Source organism: Ovis canadensis, chromosome 4, assembly GCF_042477335.2.
Source record: "Ovis canadensis isolate MfBH-ARS-UI-01 breed Bighorn chromosome 4, ARS-UI_OviCan_v2, whole genome shotgun sequence".
NCBI classification, from domain to species: domain Eukaryota; kingdom Metazoa; phylum Chordata; class Mammalia; order Artiodactyla; family Bovidae; genus Ovis; species Ovis canadensis.
Genome location: NC_091248.1, coordinates 117,561,512 through 117,575,795, shown reverse-complemented (window position 1 = coordinate 117,575,795; position 14,284 = coordinate 117,561,512). Strand labels below are relative to the sequence as shown.

Here is a 14,284-nt window from a genome sequence, read left to right as displayed (position 1 = left end):
TGACTAAGGACGAGCACTCAGTTATTGATATCATAAGGTGACATGAGGTTAGTAATGATACAGAAGATTTGAACAGAATAATTAACAACTGCAGATGCTACTGGGCATTAAAGCAAGTCTTAACAGATTTTAAAGGATTCGTGTTATACAGACACACTCTATGACCACAATACAATTAAGTTAGAAATCAAAATAACCTGGATATATATATTTCCCCTCCTGATTCATGTTGAGGTTTGACCAAAAACAGCAAAATTCTGTAAGGCAATTATTCTTCAATAAAAAATATATTAATAATAAAAAAAACCTGGAAAAGATAACATACACACTTGAAAATCATGAAACATGTTTTAAAATAACTCACAGTTAAAGATAATAAAAAGATAATTTCTAAACACGATGGAAATTGGAAAACACTTAGAATTTCAATAATAATAAGTTGAGTTATTTGTTGAATAATAACAAAACTGAATTAAGTAACTCAACTGAAATATTTTGAATCATTTGGATAATTAATCTATGAAGTTAGATATCAAGATAGTGGTTAGCCTTGTGGGAAAGGGACTGACTCCAAAAGGGGATGAGAAGGTTCCCCAGGTTATGATAAAATTCTATTATCTGGGTGCTGACTATTTGGGTATGTATGTTCACTTTAAAAATTCATCAAGCTGTGTACTTTGATTTGTATACTTTTCTCCATGTATGTTATGTCTATAAAATTTATCCAAAAAAGGAAAATATGAATGTGTTTATACATGTATGTCTGTCAATATGGACTGTAGCCCGCCAGGCTCCTCTGTCCATGCGACTTTCCAGGAAGGAATACTGGAGTGGGTTGCCATTTCCATCTCCAGGGGATCTTCCCCACCCAGGGATTGAAACCCGCATCTCTTATGTCTCCTGAACTGACAGGCGGGTTCTTTACCACCAGCACAACCTGGGAAGCCCCATAAAATTTATCCAAAAAAGGAAAACATGAATATGGTCATAATCTATGTGTTTATTTATATTGTACTTTTTAATGTAACCTAAGAACAATGGAACTTTCAATAATCCTTTAGCTTTAAACATGTATTTCCATGAGAAAAAGATAATGTTTTTAGATAGAATCATTCAAAAGTCTTCAAAAGCAGGTACCTACCTCTTCACCCTCACTGGTATTACCAGTTGCAGCTTTGGCTTGGGCATAATTAAAGTTAAAGATGTCATCATTATAGAAGTAACTCTGAAAAACATCCCAAGAACAGGTCACATTGAGCTTTAACATATAAAATATAAAAACAACAGTTATACCAGATAAATACAAAAATAATTTTGAGGAATTAACTGATACCACTATTACTCCCACAGTAAAAGGGTCATCTCCAAAAGTATCTTATCTGTGACATATTATATAGAGTATTTTGTATACAAAATCACCTAGAAAACTCTACACTGACCTTAAATGAGTTGAGGTAAATCAAGACATCATCAAACTGCTTAAGCAGGAAGAAACAGGAAGCCATGCACTGCCTTCCTGGTATTGTATCTGAAATGGAATGGGAAAAAAATCAGGTGCATTCATGAAACTAAAAGTTCTCTTTAGCTGAAATGTGAGTTATTTTATAATTTAGCAATAAGAAATGTATTCCAAGACATCTTTCTAGATTCTGAAGTTACATTCTGCTTAGTGGATAGAACCTCGGCATATGGAAGTCACAGTACTCAAGAATGACCAACAGTCTCCCCTGCGGTTAACTCTGAGTCCCACATGAGCATGTGTCCTTCGGCCTACAGTTTTCCCTAGGTCTTTTTTCCAGGGCTTTGATTCTCTCGTTCAGCTCCAACACCTGCACATTCAATGAATATGAATTAGTACTCATCATTACTCATCTAAGACAACCTAACACTTCTGATCTCAAATGGAGAAATATTTGGCCATGGAACCATCTGATCCTGATTCTGACCAACTTGTCTGATAACAGATTCCTATTTGAAGTGGCAGAGGATTCGTGTAATACCCTACCTTCGCCACGGTCACTCCTGATCCTCCTTCCTCTGTTCAGTTTTTTTCCTCTGTAACACTTATCGCAGTCAGATACACTGTATAATCTATTTCTTATGTCTATAGTTTGTTCTCTCTAGACTGAACACTGCACAAGGGTGGGGGAATTGCCTGGTTTTGTTTACTGCTGTATCCCTAACACCTCAATAAATTTTTGTTGTAAGAATGAAGTGAAATGGGGAAAGAAAATATGACCCAATAAATGGTTTTGGTGAAACATTTGAAAGAAAATGAATCCCCAGCGGTGATCAGAATATTTAATAATCACTTCAGCATGAATACTATTTGTCAGAATAGATGCCAGCCATTGAAAACAGGTACAGCCAGCCATACTGTTTTATACTGGCTAACTATCAGTCCTTTTTAGATGCCTTTTTCAAAACTTACACTGAATCTTGAGTGATGAGATCAATAGTTTAAAAACAAAAATGAAGCCACAAAACTACTGGCAAAATATAGGTGAATATTACATAACTTCAGGAATAAAAAAGCATTTTCTAAGCTTGGTGCCCATAAAATAAATCATTATAGAAAAGAGAAATAAGATTTAAATGTTTTTATATGGGAAAAATACCATAGGCAAAATTAAAAGCAAATGACCTTCTGAAAAAATATCTACAGCATGACAAAAGCTTTATACCTAAAGAGCTCTTGAGAAATCAAAGTGAACATTTCAAATAAAAAACAGAATCAGATATTTAAAACTCTTATGAACTACAGAATATATTTATTCTCCTCTGTTTATATATCCTCTCATCCCATTTTAGCTGAGCTGTTAAGAAGGGCTAATCTAATATTCTCTCCTGCGTCTGGGTTCCTGCTTTACAATGGGAAACCTAACAGATATATCCCTGGATACAGAATCAAACTTCACCAGTCAATATACGACCAACTCCAGTGATAAATCGTGCTCACATGTACAGATTCAAACATACCACATTCGCTAGCTGATCCTCCCACCAACTGGAAGAACTGCTGGGCAATTTTCATATGATCCCTCTAAAAAACCAAGCAGAGCTGATAAGAGGAATGAACTGAAAATACATCATTTGTATTACACTTTATGGTTTCAACATATCTGTCAGGATTTAACAAATTTTAAATTCTCCTCAAATCAGCAGTACTAACTTTTATTAGCATCACCAACTAGAAAGTGACAATCTGTAATTGAATTAAAATCTAGTTAAGATCAGATAGAAAAGAGGAGGAAAAAAAAATTCAATTCCCAAATTCTATCTTAAAAGTACCTTCATTAAATGAACTCATTCATTCATTCATTTAACAAATATTTATTGCTTTTATCATATATCAGACCTTGTGGTAGGAGCTGTGGCTAAAACAAGGAGTAACTTAGTAAAATCATTAATTTATTCAATAGCTATTTACTGCCTATTTGAGGCAATTTGGAGGGAGCTGGAGATAAAAAGATTTATTTACATCCCATTTCATTCCAAAAAGAACCTACTATGCCATATTCAGGTGAATAAGAGCTTAATTTTAGTTAGTGTTTTGTATTTATAAAAAACTTTCCCGAAGAAACAATTATTCTCATTTTACAGATGCCAAAATTATAGCTCAGAGGTATGCAAGGTTAAAAAAAAGTCAGTGAAAGTAAAAATGAAGTTTTGCAATGATTTGCTATTGTTACTAGATAAACACATTGTTCAACAATTGGGCTTTTTTTCCCCCTTAGAAAGCAGTAACTCTTAAGCCTATAGCTTTCTTTTTTTTTTTTTCAGTCTTTATTCGATTCTGCTTTATTTTTTGGACAAGCCACATGGTTTGTGGGATCTTGTTCTCCATCCAGGGATTGAACCTGGGCCCTTGGCAATGAGAGCGCCAAGTCCTAACCACAGGACCACCAGGGAATTCCCTTTTTCTGTCTTCAAATAACACAGAATTCTGTCACAATGTAATCTGGATTGGTGGATATGGAGAAATAAAAGGAACTGCAGAGGAGCCTATTTGTAAGGTCATTACTAGGTGAACTCTGACATTCATTTTTATTTTTTCCACACATTGTAACTTCACAAACTATAGATACCAGTGGTTTTATACTCACCGAACACATTTCCTGGCCAAGGGCTGCATTGACCACTCCTTTGAGGATATACTCCTGGAAATGTGCAATATCAGTAATTAATTTAAAAGGAACAAAAAACTAACAGATATCTCTCAAAAAAATCATTTGCATCAACTCAATGCTTTATATATATTATCAAAAGTTACCCAAAGTCACTTTGCTCTGTTCTATCCCTGGTAAGAATAAAAGAATTAGGAGACTTTCATTTGGCTCTCAGGAAAGTATTCATATAACAGAATTAATCATATTTGTAAATTCTCAATCATAAGCAGAAAAACTCAGTGGACATGCATAGGAGTTTTGTTTTTATTTCAATTCAGTGGAAAAATTAACCATAAAATTTTATGTAATAATTTTTACACTTTATCAGCCACTGCCATTCTCTGTGACTATATCACACACACATACACATATAATTTTCCTTTTCCAATGATATAATAACCTTCCTTTGCTAGTGATTCCTTTCCTCAAAAATAAATAAATTAATTAATAACAATAATCCTCTGACTCTCATTTGTAAGGTATTCTCATTTTGGAGTCCTGAGTCCTTATCTGTATCCCCTTCAGACTTGGTTCTGTTCTTTAACAGATACTCTCCTTAGCTTTATGAATTTTTCATTTTTTTGTATCACACAGGATCTTAGTTCCCTGAACAGAGATCAAACCAGTATCCCCTGCAGTGGAAGTATGGAGTCCTAATGACTGGATCACCAGGGAATTCTGATTTTTATGTGAGTACTATTTTTATTTAAGACAGCTCTTAAAAAGAATAAAACAAAAGATGCTGAAGCTTCTAATACACTTGAGAAATATACCAACTTAGATCTGGAAGTATTTTTCAGTCTTTCACTCAATGAGTGGGACGCCTAGTACATGCTTAGCGTTCATATCACCGGAGACACAATACTAACACAGTGCCAGCATTCAAGGAGTGAGCAAGCAGCAGGGGACAAAGGCACAGTACAGACAGTCATACCGGTGACATGTTTCCATGTCTCGTTTCATCAGAATTCTAGATTTCAGCGTTTTCAAACCTCAACCCTTTTGAGGAAATGACCATATTTATGGGAGTTTACAAATGTCAAAAAAGCCCAGAATATTGACTCTCATATCAAAAGTCTCATGTAATATTCCCAGATCAACATACACAAACTTTCCTGAGAGTCTACAAGCAGGAATCTTCCCCAATATGCCTTCCAACTACCTTTCAACAGAAATTCCACCTTCAGCAGAACTTGGTTAGTAAAAATGTAACACATTGTCAATTACCTGAGGAGTAGTAGGTTCCAGATCCTTAATTAAGTTATAAGCCTCCTGTACATCATCTGAAATATAAGAAATAAGTAGCCATATTAGTCTGTATCCTAGCAAACTTTTCTGAAACAGTTACCCCAAATGATAAGGTCCTTCAAATATTGATGAGAAGTATGATTTGCTTTTCCTGTCTCTTAACTCTCCATCAAGTTCAATGCTTAGTAGTAGATAACCAAATATCTGTAGGAAACCTGTATTAAGCCACGAAGCACTTAAGGGTTCAAGCTAAAAATAAGGAACAGGGAAGTATATGCGTATGGCATTGTAATTATATAAGAAAAACATCCATTTTAAAATATATATATGTGTGTGTGTGTGCATATATATATATATATATATATATATATATATATATAAAGTACATAGGAGTAAAATGACACAAAGGCTGGGACTCGCTTTAAAATATTTCACAACAAAACTGGAAGAGGGAGGATAAATGAAGAAAGACTGGCAATATCTACAAGACTATTGTATCTGGGGTTATTATTTGGGTGTTCATACTATTAACTTTTATTTTGTTTATGTTTGAAAGTTCTTAGAATAAAAATTAGTTTATAAAATATATAAGGTGTTTCTTTAATTCTTGTCCAAAAGCTTATTTCTTTGTGCTGATGTATCAAATGGGAGAGAACTATTTGCAAGTTCATGGTCTCCTGTTAATAAACACTTCACATTTCCCTTGATGAGGATGTTGTCTGGTTGGTTCCTACCATGCACCTTAAACGGCCCACACTTAGTCTGAGGCCTATGACAGACTGCCAGCACCCCTGCGTGGGAGCTCCCACCCTGTGCTCACAACTGTGAGACAACACACTGCTTGGGCCTGTGCCTCCAATTTATCCTTACTTAGGGGCAACAAATACCATGCTCACTTCTCATCTTTATATTTCGCAGAAGCTGGGGGCACAAGGAAACAGAAAGACAGATAATTAGAGCAAATAAAAAAGTTAATGATGAGAAAGAAAAGACACAAGGAACTGTAGATGGACATTACACACCGAGGAACACACAGAAAAGAAGAAATGAGGAAGGGAAAGGAAAAACAGAAAACCTGAAATGAAATGAATAGAGGACAAAGGGCAGAAAAATAAGAGGAAAAGAAAAAAACCAGAATGGGCGAGAGATTGGAAGCAACAGAAGAGGAAAGAGGAGATAAAGAGAAAAGGCACAACAAATAAATATCAATAAATTTGCTCTGTCCTGTGAACCTGCTACAAATATATTTTTGGCAGTATTATGAAGTGATTTTAAAGGTTAAGCAAGTAGTTTAGTTGGAGAGTAAATGTTCTAAAATGTCTTACACAGGCAAGATCAAGACACATTTCTCTTACCTTGACGAAGATAGTAAATCACTAAGTTTAGCCTAGCTTCAGGAATGACATCAACCAGGGGAGGCAAAACCTGCAAAGCCCCTTCTCCTCCTCGGAAAACTACCTAAAGAGAGAAAAGCCGTTATTATGGCAGCAAATACGAGTATGTTTATTGGTGGAAATACACACGGAGCTGGCTCAACAGTTACTCTTTGGAGGGACGAATATATTTTTGAAGCTTTCTCTATACACACATGACCTTGATCTCATTAAAAAAAAAAAGGCATCCTAGGGACTTCTCTGGCAGTCAAGTGGTTAAGACTGTGCTTCAGTGTAGGGGCTATGGATTTGATCTTTTTTGGGGTCACTAAGTCCCACATGCTTCACGGCCAGAAAAAAGTCATCCTAAATGTAAGAAATAGAATAAAGGCATAGCCCTATTGCATATATTTCCTTTTCTCCTCATAAGAACTATACTAAACTCTTAAAGTACCCAATAATTAATGAAACTTTTTTCTAGACAGATATTCTACATTAAAAACTCTATGAAGGAATTTATGAAATCCTTCTGAGATCATTTCCTCATCTCTAAATGGCATTAGTAATGTCCACCTTTCAGAGTTATCATAAGAATGAAATAAGTTAAAGTGGGCTACATGCATGGCATATCGTAGGTTATATTTTGTTTTATTAAAATATTAGTAAATATTCATTAACACCCACCAAATGCCTGGTATTGTAATACCAGGGCTACACCAGGAAAAAGTCCTTCTCCTGTCTGACTTATACTATAGTTATACTATAGTATATAGTCCTGTCTATAGTATATAGTCTGTACTCAAATGGGGAGAGACCTTCAAAGAGCAAGCTTAAGTATGCTGTCATATGGTAATAAAAGCTACAGAGGATGGCTAAAACAAAAACACCATCCATGAAAGGATGGTTTTACATGCTGTTTTGTACCCACAGCCTAGCACAGTATCTGACACATAGTAAATTATTTCACAAATAAATATACAGAAATCAAGGCAATCGGGCATAAACTACCTAGTCTCTTCTTTCTATATCAAAATATCCATCTGGTCATTTTTTTTGGTTCTCCTTGTCTAAGATGTTCCCTTCCCTTGCCAAGATTAATTCCTACAATTGTCTTCTTTGATGTCATGATTTTAACTCCATTTGGATCTTGTTTCTGCAGTAATATTCTATTTCATTAATCCTGGTCCACTTCTCAACTTTAAATATGCACAAAGGTTTCTACTCTCTTGAAAAATCTTCACTTCACTTGGTGCCACTGTTCCCTCTGAAGAGCATTGTACTTTTTCTCCTTTTTTCAATGCCACAGTTGAAAAGTAAGTGGTTTGCTGTTTCAGCTTCCTCTCTTCCTCTCCTTAACCTCCCAGAAAACTTGCTGCTGCTCTCTGCACACTAATAAACCCATTCTACAAGTCACAAATATCAACCCCTTTGACCAAATCCAATAGACTTTCCTCTCTTCTTGCTCCATGACATATCTGCAGTTTTGACACTGGTGGCCACAGCATGATAATAAAAGCACTATTTACTAAATGCTTACTGTATGCTGTATACTGCCTGAGGTACCTTACATATATTACCTCATTTCATCTTCACAAGGAAATAAGGTAGGGGCTGTGATTTCCTCTATTCTACATAAGAGAACATAGGGACTCATCAGTGTTTAGTGACTTACCCACAGTTACAAAGCTAGTATATAGTGTACTTGATTTTGACATCCGGCCTGACTGCAAAAGCTGACGTCAGTAACAATGTGTACTGCTTAATATTTTTTTCAGGTTTTATCTTAAACTATAAAATTAATCTGTATTTACTAGAAAAAAATTACATATGGCAACCCACGCCAGTGTTCTTGCCTGGAGAATCCCAGGGACGGGGGAGCCTGGTGGGCTGCCGTCTATGGGGTCACACAGAGTCGGACACGACTGAAGTGACTTAGCAGTAGCAGCAGCAGCATTACAACAGGCAAAAGGAAAATTACCATTTTCTCACTTTTCTTTTTAATCCCACCCTCCAAGTATAACTCCCATCACTAGCTAATATGCACCTTCCAGTTATATGTATATATAAAGGTTCTTTACTCTGGCTGTATATCATATCCACTTGGAAAACTTTTAAGAGAAGTATTGATAGTTGAACCTTAGCCCAACCATTCAATAAAAATCTCACACATTAATATTTTAAAAAATCTCCTGGGTGATTAAAACGTGTAGTTGTAATGACATTACAACTTCTGTGGTGGTGTCTCTGGTGGCTCAGACAGTAAAGAATCCACTACAATGCAGGAGACCTGGGTTCAATCCCTGGACTGGGAAGATCCCCTGGAGGAAGGCATGGCAACCCACTCCAGTAGTCTTGCCTGGAGAATCCTCATGGACAGAGGAGCCTGGCAGGCTACAGTCCATGGGGTTGCAAAGAGTCGGACATAACTGAGCGACTAAGCACAGCACAGCACAATGACATTACAGTCAGAAGCAACCTATGCATCCATCAACAGACGAGCTGAATGGACAAAGAAGATGTGGTCTGTATATACAATGGAATATTGCTCAGCCATAAAAAATAATGAAAAATTTGCCATTTGCAACATGGATGGACCTGGAAGGCATTATGCTAAGTGAAATAAGTCAGACAGAGAGACAAATACTGTTTGATATCACTTATATGTGGAATCTAAAAAAAAAATGCAACACACCAGTGAATAGAGCAGAAAAGAAGCAGACAGACTCACAGATATAGAGAACAAACTAGTGGTTACCAGTGGGGAGGGCAGTATGTGGGGGGTGGGGGAAGTATAGACTATTGGGTGTAAGACAGGATATAAAGACGTATTTGTATAACACAGAGCACATAGCTGATATTTTGTAATAACTGTAAATGGAGTATAACCTTTAAAAATTATATAAAAATTAGAAAACTTTTATAAAATGACTGTTGACTATTGAACAATGGTAAGGGGGATTGTTTAAGGGTGCTGACTCTCCACACAATTGAAAACGCAAATATAATTTACAGTCAGCCACCCACATGCAGGGTTCCTCCATATATGAGGATTCAACCCACCTCAGATAGTACAGTATTAATGACAGAAAAATCTGTGTATGAGTGGACCCACGCATTTCAAACCTGTGTTGCAGAAGGGGTTGTACATTATGTAGGTGTTTTCTCTCGCCTGCCCCTTTTTGAGTTATTTTCTTATTCTCCTCTTTCAGCCCCTTAAATACAAATACTCTCTTGAACAATATTTCTCTTTTTTCAACCTTTTCTTCAGCTATCCCTACTCTTATGAAAACTCCTAAATGTTAATCTCTTAATCTTCCAGTCTTAATCTCTTTCCAAGTTTAATTTCCAGACTACTCTCTCTAACATATCATATTCTCCACAAAAATGAATCTGGCTTTAATTTATAGACTAAATTAGAAGTGAAAAGGTTAGAGCCAGGAGCTCATAATGCAAAATAATCTCAGAAAACTCTGTGATGGAGGCCTGAGTTAGAGGAGGAATGGAATAAATAGAAAACACTGCCAACGAAGAATTAATAGGATTAAGTGACTGAGTATCAGAAATAAAGGGGAAGAGAGAGTCTAAACCAGCTACGGTTTTCAGCATTGGTACTGGGAGACTTAGTGCTAACGAAGGTGCAGAGAAATCAGAAGGAAAAGGTGTAGTTATTATTATTGCCATATTCACACAAGGAATCTGAAACTCAACAATACTGAGTAATATGCTCAGTGTCCCCAGGTGTCTGAGTTGAATACAGCTGCTCTGCGCCCACTTTACTGCTGAGTCAATTGAATCAAACTTGAAACTTATCTGAATCTTTTTTTTTTTTTAGCAACTATCCCAGTGCAAATTTTCTGTTCCAGTAAATTCAGTCTGCTCACATACGTCTTCCTCATTCATTCATTCATGTCCTTGCCACAAATGAACCCTTTAAATCCAAGGCATTCTTCAAAGACCAGCTCAAGTTTTACTTTCATCAGAAAGTAAAGGATTTTCACTTTCATCAGAAAGTAAAGGATATGTTCCTTTGTCTTTGCCAACAAAATGAACACTTGGATCTCACTGCCTCACACTTCTTTCTAAAGTATGTGTTACTGCCTTCCCAGTAAGGAAAGAACCTGGTATCTTAAACTCATTCTCTCTCCTCCACAAGAAGAAAGAATTCACTTGGAGTAGAGAAATACTTGTTGAGATATTTCCCTTCATTCATCTTCCCAACCACTGTAATGTACCCAAAATAGGGTAGGCCTCAAATCATCAACACTGGAAACTCTTATTCACCAGATTGTGCCTGATGAGCTCTTTAGCAAATTCAAAGGAAGAAGAAGCGTTGTCCATCAAGCTTTTGAGTTCTGCCTGAAATTAAAAAAAGGAAAGGCTTATGAAAATGACAAGTGTATAGTTCTTACATTACCTGTAAGAATTACAAAGTTTTATAGCTTACAAAGACTTTAACATGCTGCTTCCTTTGTTCTGCAGGGCTCTGAGAAATAATCAATGTAATTATTATTCTCCTCATTTTACAGATGAGAACGTTGAGGCTTATAAACATTAAATGACTGAACCTCTAAGCAGCAAGTCTGAAACTGGTGAACCCAAATCTAAAGACTCCTAGAGTTAGTCTTTCCTTTCAGGTGATAAACTTTTAACAACTAAGGTTGGTTATTTTTCTTTATTTAACATTTTATATTAATTAACTTACTTATGTATTACTTATTATTTTTGACTGCACTGGGTCTTTACTGCTGCACGTGGGCTTTCTGTAGTTGTGGTGAGAGGGGGCTACTCTTCATTGAAGTGTGTAGGCTTCTCTTGTTGCAGAGCATGGGGTTGAGGTACTTGGGCTCCAGTAGCTGCAACACTCGGGCTCAGTAGTTCAGTAGTTGTGGTCAAGGGCTCTAGAGCCCAGGCTCAGTAGGTATGGTACATAGGCTTTAGCTGCTCAACGGCAGGCAGAATCTTTCTGGACCAGGGATTGAACTTGTGCCTCCTACATTAGCAGTTGGACTTTCAACCACTGTAACACCAGGGAAGTCCACTATGGTTGATTCTTCAATCTGACCATTCCACCTGTGTCCTGAATTTTCCTATACTTTCTTCCTGCTGAATTGGCCTTTATTTACATAATGCAATCAATATACCTTCTCCCTTCTATGTTACTATTTATTAGAACTATCAGATCTCTTTTGTTTTATCCTGCTTCTTTAACTTCCCCTAGAACAAATGGTCAGCCATTTCTACAGTGTCTTTAGTAATGTCTTAGGCTTATTTATCCACTTCCTCAGCTTTCTGCTATTCCCTCTTGCCAATTTATAATTCTGACTAATTCTCACCTTCTTTTTCTACCTCCATCAGTGGATACCTAAGATTTTCTGTATAAAATAATTAAATTCTTGACTGTTCTCACTAAGCACTACAAACTTGTTCTACCTGATGCCATATGGGAATGCACACCTATGTAGCAACCTTTTACTAATCTCCTCTTGTCTACAGCAGGAATTCCAAAGTCTTGGGTAATATTAGGCTAGTTTAGCAGTTTTCAAGCTTTTTGATCTCAAGGTCTTTTTTAAACCTTAAAAATTACTAAGGATTCCAAAGAGTTTTTGTTTAAGTGGGTTACAGCCATTCATATATATTGTATTAGAAATTCAAACAGAAATTTCAAGTATTCAATTAATCAAAAGTACTAATAAACTAACTACACATTAACACAAATAACATATTTTTCATTTAAAAAAAACTGTATTTACCAATACAAAAATTTAGTGAGAAGAATGGTACTGTTATCTATTTTTGCAAGTCTCTTCAATGTCTGCCTTAACAGATGACAGCTTGATTGGCATATCTGTGCCTGCAATCAACCTATTTTGAAATCATGCTGTCTCTGGAAAACTTCACTGCACACTCAAAAGTGAATGAAAGCGAAAAGACAAAATCTTTTAGTATTATGAGGCTAGCTTTGATCTCAGACAGGGCCAGCCAGGACAAAAGGTGAGGCAAGTGAGATGTGCAGGGCACAAAATTTAAAGCAGCACTCACTGCACATGAAAAGATGCTCAACATCATTCTAGCTATCAGGAAAATACAAATCAAAATTACAGTGAGATTCTAATCCATATCCACTGGGATGGCTAGAAGAAAAAAGACAGATAATAACAACTGTTGGTAAGGATGTAGAAAAATTGAAACTCCAAACTCTTACACACATTGCTAGTGGGAGTGGAAACTGGTGCAGCCACTTTGGAAAATAGTCTGAAAGTCCCTCAATTAAATATAGCTACCATATGACCCAGGAATTCCATTTCTAGGTATATGCCCAAGAGAAATGAAACATATTCAAAACATGCCCCCAAACATGTATATACATGTTTACAGCAGCATTATCATAATAGGAAGAATGTGGAAACAATCCAAATATCCATCTCTGACAATTGGAAAGATACAATGTGGTATATCCATACAATAGAATATTATTTGGTGACAAAAATGAATGAAGTACTGAAACATGTTATAACACAATGCACTTCATAGACATTAAGCTAAAGTAACACAGGCCAATCATAAAAGGTTATATATGATTAATATATGACTCTTTTTCAGAGGAAATAACCAAAACACACAAATCTATAGAAACGGAAAGTGGATTAGTAGCTGTTTGGGGTTGGCGGGATGGTGGTTGATAGCTATAGATTATAGAGTTTCTTTTTGAAGTAATGGAAGTGTTTTAGAATTGACTGTGGTGGGAATTCCCTGGCAGTCCAGTGGTTAGGACTCAGCACTTTCACTGCCAAGGGTGTGGGATCAATCCCTGGTTAGGGAAGTTAGATCTTGCAAGCTGCATGGTGTAGTCAAAAGTAGGGGGGGGAAGTGTTTAAAAATAAATAAACGAATAAAATTGACTGTGGTGAAGATTAAACACAGTGGTGAATACCTACAGAACTGTGTATTTCAAAAGGGTGACTACATGGTACGTTAGTTATACCTCAATAAAGCTGTTAAAACATAGAGGTATAAATAGAAGACGTAGGTCATCTTATTTTAGAGTTAAAATGACTTGTCTAAAAGTACAAAAACATAATAGAAATCATGTAAGAAATATTCCTCATGATATACATGCTTTCACATTCAAATTTTCTGTGTCCTATATTTAAAATGAAAATCCCTTATGATTATACAGTGGAGATGACAACTAGGTTCAAGGGATTAGGTCTGGTAGACAGTGTCTGAAGAACAATGGACAGAGGTTTATACATTGTACAGGAGGTTGTGACCAAAACCATCCCAGAGAAAAAGAAATGCAAGAAGGCAAAGTGGCTGAATGAGGAGACTTTACAAATACCTAAGAAAAGAAGACAAGCAAAAGGCAAAGGAGAAAGGGAAAGATATACCCAACTGAACGCAGACCTCCAGAAAATAGCAAGAAGAGATAAGAAAGCCTTCTTTAGTGAATAATGCAAAGAAAGAGGAAAACAATAGAATGAAAAAGACTAGAGA

General features: G+C 36.2%; 1 protein-coding gene across 4 annotated transcripts in view; it reads right to left on the bottom strand.

Annotated features, from left to right (window-relative positions):
- The window catches only part of IFT56 (intraflagellar transport 56), a 39,547-nt gene that overhangs the window by 9,532 nt on the left and 15,731 nt on the right, over positions 1 to 14,284 (bottom strand). For all 4 annotated transcript variants that reach the window (XM_069588494.1, XM_069588496.1, XM_069588495.1 and 1 more), the window contains exons 8-14: positions 11,072 to 11,146; positions 6,773 to 6,875; positions 5,397 to 5,452; positions 4,107 to 4,160; positions 2,980 to 3,043; positions 1,440 to 1,528; positions 1,142 to 1,225 (exon numbers count right to left, since the gene is read on the bottom strand). In XM_069588494.1, coding sequence (XP_069444595.1) covers positions 1,142 to 1,225; positions 1,440 to 1,528; positions 2,980 to 3,043; positions 4,107 to 4,160; positions 5,397 to 5,452; positions 6,773 to 6,875; positions 11,072 to 11,146 — 525 coding nt within the window. The remainder of the gene's footprint in view (positions 1 to 1,141; positions 1,226 to 1,439; positions 1,529 to 2,979; positions 3,044 to 4,106; positions 4,161 to 5,396; positions 5,453 to 6,772; positions 6,876 to 11,071; positions 11,147 to 14,284) is intronic.